Below are 8,261 nucleotides of genomic sequence, written 5' to 3' on the forward strand. Positions count from 1 at the left end.
ATATGAAATTATTTTGATGAAAAGTTGATATTAGAAATTATTAGATAAAATTTAATTAAATTTATTAAATTATTTAACTATTTTAAATATTAATTTTATATAAAAATAATTATATATAAATTTTTATTATTTTTTTATGATCAAAAGTAAAAATATTAGATAATTCACAACTGACATCTTTTAAAAAAATCAAGTCTAATTAAATAATAAATTTTGATAATTTTTTAATATTTTTTAAAATAAATATTATAATTTCTAAAAAATAGTATATAATTTATTAAAATAAATAAAAGTTAATATTTAATTTAAAAATATAAAAACAAATAATTTTAAATATTTAATATTTATTTTTTAAAAACAAGTTGAGTAAATTCAACACTTAATTATAAAACAAAGAATTTACTTATATATATTAATCACATAATTTTTTTATATTCACTTTTAATATATTAATGGAAGAGAGTATAAGTGTACAACTAAAGAAAGAAGCGGATGAGAGTGAAAGCATAAAGAAAGTAAGAAAAGCCGCCAGCACCACCTTCTCCATTGGCTTTATATAGAAGCCATCTATAACGTCTTGAACTTCCCCCTTTTCCTTTTCTCTCTCATTCACTCTATTCTTTTTACTTCAGAATCACACATTTCTTCAGAACACATAGAGCTTCATTCTTCACTGCTTTTACATTTCAATGGGTTTCTATGCTGAGGACTCATCATCTGCATATGGTTGGACAATAGGTCAAGCCATATATGAAGCAGCTCTAATCATTGCAGTTCTGAGATGGGTCTTGTGCTTGGTTTTCAGGCTCATCAAAGATAGAGGAACAACACCTTCTTCTTCTTCTTCTTCTTCTTCTTCTTCTTCTTCTTCTTCTTCTTCTTCTTCTTCTTCTTCTTCTTCTTCTTCTTCTTGTACTCTTGTGTTGACCACGTTTCGTGAGATAATGGAGAGGCTTCCAGAGACAGAAGAAGATACATCTTGTGCAGTGTGCTTGAACCAGATGAAGATGGAAGATGAGGTTAGGGAACTAATGAACTGCTACCATGTCTTCCACAGAGAATGCATCGACAAATGGTTGGACAATGATGACAACAACCAGAACCCTACTTGCCCTCTTTGTAGAGCACCTTTGCTCACTCTTAATCATTGCAGTTATTCTTCATCAGAGAGCTCTTTTGGTTGTGTGCCACCATCTACTCAACCTAGTTGGGCTGTGGAGAGACTTCTCTACCTCTTCGGAGATGATCTTCTTCCTTGCTAGCTATATATGTAATAAGAATTGTGCAGAGGTGATTAATGTAGATCTATTAGTTAGTTAGTTAGAGGAATTCATTATTTATTGCGTTTGATCATCAATGTTTGGAGCTGCAATCAATTAGATGATACGAGTAGAACTAGGCACATTATTTAGGATTTTAATTTGTTTGTATATAGATTTTTTTTCCCCATATCTGCCAAATGATGATATGATATATAATTCCATTCTTGAATTAATAATGGCCATCTGTTTATTCTGCAAATAAATGTTGAAATATATACATCTTTATTTTTATTTTATCCTGTCCTCTAATATGTTTAATTAAGTTCCGAGTTTATCTTATGAAAGTGGCTGTTCCTTCGTTTTTATATAGATCTAGGCGACACTTTTTTCAGTAGAAAATGATTCATTATTATTTCTTCAAGTACTGAGCAAGATGTACCGTGGCATAATAAGAAGGCCAAGTGTGCGTCATGCTTCAAAAGTTGCTATGTTGTTAGTGGCACATGCACTAGACTCTAGCATCACCCTCCAACAAATCACAACAATCCACACACCCATAGAGAGTCATCTCTCTTATTCTTATCTCTATATGGCCAATAATTAAGTGCCTTATTGCCCTTCATAGTTAGTTATGTGGTAGTGCTTAAGTTTTAGAGAAAATGACAAATAGGTCTCTGACTTTTTGTTTTACGGATATTTTTTTCTCTAACCATTAAAAAATACTTTTAAGTTTTTGACCATTCTAAAATTTAGACAGATCAGTTCTTCCGTCCAAATGCCTCCGTCAAGACTGATCCGTCTAAGTTTTGTGAAGGTCAGGGATTTAAAAATATTTTTCAATGGTTAAAGATAAAAATGTTCGCGGAACAAAAGGTTAGATACCTATTTGTCCTTTTCTCTAAGTTTTATTAGGCAAGCGTCGGTAAGTTGGTGAGAAAACAAAATATAAAAGTATGATTAAACTTTTTATTCCCTACTTTTTAAGTAATTAAAAAGTAAAAAGTGCATTAATTCATACAGCTACTACTGTATCACACTTAATCAATGATGAAAGCTATTGTGCTCTGATCTGTTCTGTTTGTGAGGTTACTTCCAGTAAAACTATCTATAGCACATTTTACATCAATAATTGCAGGATTTTTGATAATAGCATCAATTTGATATACCTTTCCCTCCTTTATTATTCTCAACAGAAAATACCTGAATCTTCCGACTCAAATTCTCATTCAATATTTATACAATATTATTCTAAGTGATCAATAAACTAAAACTCTTCAGCTTTCTGTAAGTCTTGCTGTATGTGGTAGCTAGTATTGTATTGTATTGTATATTTCACGCATGTGAACCAGACCAAAATGACGTAATCTAATCTTTCGGATAAAAGAAAAATGATGCATTTATTAACAGAAAGATCTTAGATGTCCTGAGAACAACCATACCATCAGTATATTAAACATCAATTAGTAAATCAACTACCCATATAAAATATATATTAGAATATAATACACATCCAAAATAAATTAAATAATATATCTATTTATACACAAATATATAATGTCTAATTTAATATTTGATTTTTTGTATATAAATAATATTTTTTCTCCTAAAATACATAATGCCTAATCAAACCATGCAAATTAAGAGTTGCATCAAGATGACGTTCTTTCTTCTTACCTTTTTTTTATTTTATACAGTGAGACTCTTTCATTTACTTTACAAAAGAGAACAGAGATTGAATTTTTTTTATTTGAGGTTAAATCATAGGTGCTCCAAAGTCAGTCACTTATTTTTTACAGATAATTCAATATTATTTGGAAGAGCAATTGAGCATGACTGCTACAATGTTATTCAAATTCTTAATGCATACGAAGAAATTAGTGAATAGAAAATGAACTTAGATAAATCCTCAGTTTTTTTCAGCAATAATATTCTTACTCGCGTTAGAGATCAACTAGTTGATATTTTACTAGTTTCGCATGTAAAAACCAAAAACAAATACTTGGGTTTGTCAACTGTAGTCGAGAGATCAAAGAGAGCCACTTTTAACTACATTAAGGGTAAAATTGAACAAAAATTGTAACACTGCAAGAGAGTTTTGTTATCATCAAGCGAAAGTTGAGGGAGGTTCCTATCAAAATTATTGTTATTGTTGTTCCTATTAATACCTTGAGTTGTTTTAAACTACAGAAGGCTATTCTTCAATTTTGGTGGAGTTAAAGAGGGTCGGAGAAAAGAATATAATGGGTTGGTTGGAGAATATCTATAGACCTAAAGTCTAAAGAAGCCTAACTTTTAAAGACATAAAAATCTTTAATCTCGGCATGCTAGCTAAGCAAGGTTGGAGGCTCTTGACTAGACTGAATTCATTGGTGTATAAGATCTATAAGAGCAAATACTTTAAATACTCTAATTCTTTTAGAGCTTAAGTTGGGATTATCCTTTATAGGAATGGAAAGGCATTCTTGAAGGGAGAAAAGTGTTGAATAAGGTAAGAATTTTGTGAAAAGTGGACAGAGGTTCATCAATCAGAATCAGAGAGGACTCGTGGGTGAAAGACTACATAACTATTACCCTTAATCCATACTTGAATATATAGTACTCTCCAGAATGGGACTCAAAGTTAATCCTCCCAAATAGAACTTGGAATCAGGTTCTAATTCAAGATATGTTCATAACAAAAATTACAACCGTCATACTCAGTACAAAAATTTATCAAGGAAAATATGAATTACTAGGATGAAGGAGAAGGGTAGCTTTTCAATGGCTTTTAATAACCATGTAAGATCCCAAATTTTTTACCCTTCAGTGGAATTTCTACTAAAAAAGTGTGGACACAAGGAATTATGGTCAGGTCTATGGAACATCAATTTTCAACCCAAATTAAGAATTTTTTGTGGAAAATAATACATCAGGGTTTACCAATGATGCAGCAGATGAAAGCCACATTCCAGTACGTGAATTCTTAATGTCCACCATGTAACAAAGTTATTTTGATAAAAAGCTAAATAAAATGAAAGGATATAAGCACTCTTATTTTATAATCATAGAATTTTAATGGAAGAGTGATGGTTACCAGTGGCTAACAGAAGGAGGGGTTGAATCTTAGCTTCTTTTTCTGTTGTATAGTGCTTCTACTTTTTCATAGAAACTTAGGAGATATTTTTATTTTTGTCTCGTACCTAGTTGAGAGACATTTTTTATTTTGTCTCCTAACTAACAGAAACAGAATCGAAGTAGAGAAGGAATGACACCAGATATATCCTAATTCAGCTACTTCATGCAATGTAACCTACATCCAGTCTCCATCACAACTATGATGAAATTTCACTATCTCTTTTTCAAGATTACAAACACCAATTCTTTCCTAGTATCTACCCAATCCTATTTGGGACAAATCTAGATTCTAACCCCAATCTGAATTTGACTAGATCTCAATCTAGCTTTCAACAGCAAAGTGTTAACCCAACTTGCAAGGGAATCCCCACAAGATTATGACACAAAACAGAAAGATGTACAAAGCAAACTTGAGACATCTTATGCCTTTTTCTCCTAGTTTAACTCACTATTTTTTTTCTTCTCATTGGTTTTTTCTTACAAACTTCACCATATTTATCTTTTACAATGAGACTCAGACAGATTAAACTGAGAAAAAGAAAATATTAAATGAACTACATGAAGGAGAAGGACTCAAACAACTCAGGTAGCTTGGAGAGTGAACTATGTATTTTTTTACTTACTCTCCTTGCCTTCAACCATTGGCCGTTTACTCTTAATATAGAAGAGTGAAACTTCTAAGGTTGAATCAGATCCAACCCTAACACTGTCTTCTTCTCCAATATCAAAGACTAGCAGTGGCTTCATCAAAGAGGATAGAGAGAGAGAGAGAGAGAGCCAAATCTGTTGCATGCATGTCAACTGTTCTCTCTCATCCTTTTTCTTTAAACTTCTTCAATCTTGACCGTTGAGCTTGACTTTGCCTCCAAGTTTTTATTCTGAGCGTTGATGAGTTTCTGAACCAAGTTGACTTCACATTCTCCATTGTTTCTTCTTCTGTGCTTGAGACCTTGTGGCTTTTTTTCTTGGTTCCTCGATGTGTCGCAAATGCGGGAAGATGCTTGATGTGCTTTGACCGAGTAAGATGAGCAACTTGGTTGTAACCTCTTTTCTTTGCTTTGTTTTGGCAAAGCTCCTTTTGTTTTTCTTCATAACCTTTCTTCTGTGTTTCATTTTCTTCTTTCTTCTTCTTTGATTGAGTAATGTGACCAAACCAAGAAAGAGAAGAGAGAAGTGATGATTTTCGGTGGAAATTTCAAAAAACTTAATTGAATTGAATTTGAAGTTTAAGTTACCAAAAGTGGGAGAACCATATGGGGCTTGTGGACTCTTGGGTTACTTTCTTTAATTTCATCATACTTGGTTCATGGGCTTGTGATTGATGATAAACTCCGATTTTGTAGTTTATCTTGTGTTGGATTTAGTGGATTTATCAATTTATCTCATATTTATTCAATAAAATAGCATGATTTTGTAATTCTCCCTAAATTGTACTTAATGATTAAAAACATACTTTTTAGGCCTTAAAAGTGCTAAATTTAGTTCACTTTAATTCCATTCAATGCCTTGATATATTTGTTAAGTGATTCCAGGTTTATAAGGTAAGGATTGGATTGAAGAACTGAAGAAAAAGCATGCAAGTGGAGAATTCATGAAAAAATGAGGATTTGTGAAAATCATAGCGATGCGCACGCGTGACCAAGAAATTTCATCAAGCGACGCGCACGCGTCACCCACATGTACGCGTGACACTTGTCACGGGACCTTATTAAAGGAACACGCTGGAGGCGATTTCTGGACTTGCTGGAGCCCAATCCAACTCATTTCTGAAGCTATTAGAGGCCAAATTCAAGATGGAAAAAAGGGGGAACAATTAGTGTAGGTTAGCTATCATGCTTTAGGTAGTTTTCTAGAGAGAGAAGCTCCCTCTTCTCTTTAGAATTAGGGTAGATTTAGGTTAATTACTCTTAGATTTAGAGTTTAATTCTTGTTTTCAATTAGTTTTCCTTTCAATTTCTTGTTCTTACTTCTTTGTCTCTTAGTCCTTCTTGTTAATTTCCCTTTTTATGTCGCTTTTATGTTTATGAACTCTTGTTGATTTTTATTTTCATTTAATACAATTTTATATTTTTATGTTGTTGATGTTTATTTGAGTTGCTATTGTTATTTCCTTACTTTTGGGTAGTTTTAGATTTCATTATTTTTGCAATTTAATATGCTTTTCTTTCTATGCACATCAAATATTTGATAAAATACTTCGCTTAGTTTTAGAGTAGATTTTGAGCATTTTTTACTTGGAAAGAGAAGATTGACAATCTTGAGTCATTAATACCCCAATTAGATTGGTGACCTAGAGGTGTTAGTTGATCTTGTCTCCATTAACATTACTTATGAATTAGGGTTATCTAGGCATATTTGACTTTCTCTTAATAGGGAGATAACGTAATAGGCTTAACTCTTAGTAATTAGTGTATTATGATTAATGACTAGGATAGAAAATCTTGATTATCAATCCTTGCCATGAATGCCTCTTTAGTAATTGTTATCTTGAGTTGTGTGATTTACTTTCTTGCCATTTAATTTCTTGCCTTTTTAATTTCTTGTTTTATCAACCCACCCCCGTATACTCATAACCAATAATTGAGCACTCAATTGTAATTCCTAGGAAAAACGACCCGGGAGCAATACTCTCGATTATTTTTATTGAGTTGAACTTGTGATAACTAAAATTAAACTTTGATTGAGGGTTATTTGTCGGTTTGGGACTATACTTACAACGAAGTGATTATCTTTTATTGAAAAGAAATTCCGACGATAACCTTCTTTCAATTGGGTTTTTTCTTTCTTATTTCAAAGTTTAGCCACTAAATTTTGGATCAAGTTGATATAGTAGCTGAATTTGATATTTATCAAAGTGGACTTGCTCAAATTGTTTATTGGACCAATATGAAAATTAATTTGCTTTCCCATACACTAAACAAAATTTATAAAACAAACAATTAGTAATATATTTTAATAAACACTTAATCATACTTTAATAATGTTTGTTCATCCTTTTAAATGAATATTAGTTTTCTAAACTCAAAAATCTCCCCCTTGATGATAAATATTATTAAAATAATTTGAAAGAATTTGGAAAAAAAACTTCTCTTTGATGATGCACCCCCTTTCTTTTGATCACCATGCTCTCCCTTAATATGTGCTTTGATTAACCAGATTAGAACATTATATTCATAGAAAAATGACCCACTTTAAGAATTTTCAAGGATTTAGGATCCTTCAAACAACAAAAGTTCATAAAGCTAATCAACAATTGATCCCAAAATCAAGTTAAAATCCAAAACAGACCATACAAAGAAATTATAATCCAATCAGCCCTAAATTTTTACTCAGATCTACACAAGAGATAAATTGGAGAAAATTATTTTTTTCAAAACAATCAGGGCTAAAACAGAGCATAAGCACATGAATCAGAGCACATGAAGTTGTTTCAATTCATGTTTTAATTCATTTTATGCTTTATCCCCCTTTTGACATCAAAAGGGACACCTGCAAGCACAAAAGTCAAGTAATGAAGCCAAAATATTAAGTCATGCATACCAAAGAAATTATACCAAAGTTAACATTATTACAATCATCCAACAGAAATTGAAGTTCAAGATAAAAGAAAATAGTATCAAAGTTCCAAATCCAGAGTCAATAGAATACAAATCAGTCAGAAGCAGCAAGGAGCAAAACTAGGCATCAGATTCCTCTTTTTCAAATTCCAGGTAGTCATCCTCTTTCTCGGAAGTTGCCATATCCTCATCAAAAGAGTCTCGTTGCTTTAGAAGCACAGCAACCCTATCATGAGATTTCATCCAGGATTTTTCATTTTGCATTGCAAGCTTTCGAGCGCCCTTACTAGATTTGACCATTTGCTTGGTCATTGAAGCAAAATCCTGA

General features: G+C 31.9%; 1 protein-coding gene across 1 annotated transcript; it reads left to right on the forward strand.

Annotated features, from left to right (window-relative positions):
- Positions 1–499: 499 nt before the first annotated feature.
- LOC112696139 (E3 ubiquitin-protein ligase ATL59) lies at positions 500–1,525 on the forward strand. Its single transcript, XM_025748755.3, has one exon. It carries the CDS (start codon positions 690–692, stop codon positions 1,260–1,262), a length of 573 nt encoding a protein of 190 aa, XP_025604540.1. The 5' UTR covers positions 500–689; the 3' UTR covers positions 1,263–1,525.
- The last annotated feature ends 6,736 nt before the right edge of the window (positions 1,526–8,261 follow it).

This window comes from Arachis hypogaea, chromosome 1 (genome assembly GCF_003086295.3).
Source record: "Arachis hypogaea cultivar Tifrunner chromosome 1, arahy.Tifrunner.gnm2.J5K5, whole genome shotgun sequence".
Taxonomy (NCBI): Eukaryota; Viridiplantae; Streptophyta; class Magnoliopsida; order Fabales; family Fabaceae; genus Arachis; species Arachis hypogaea.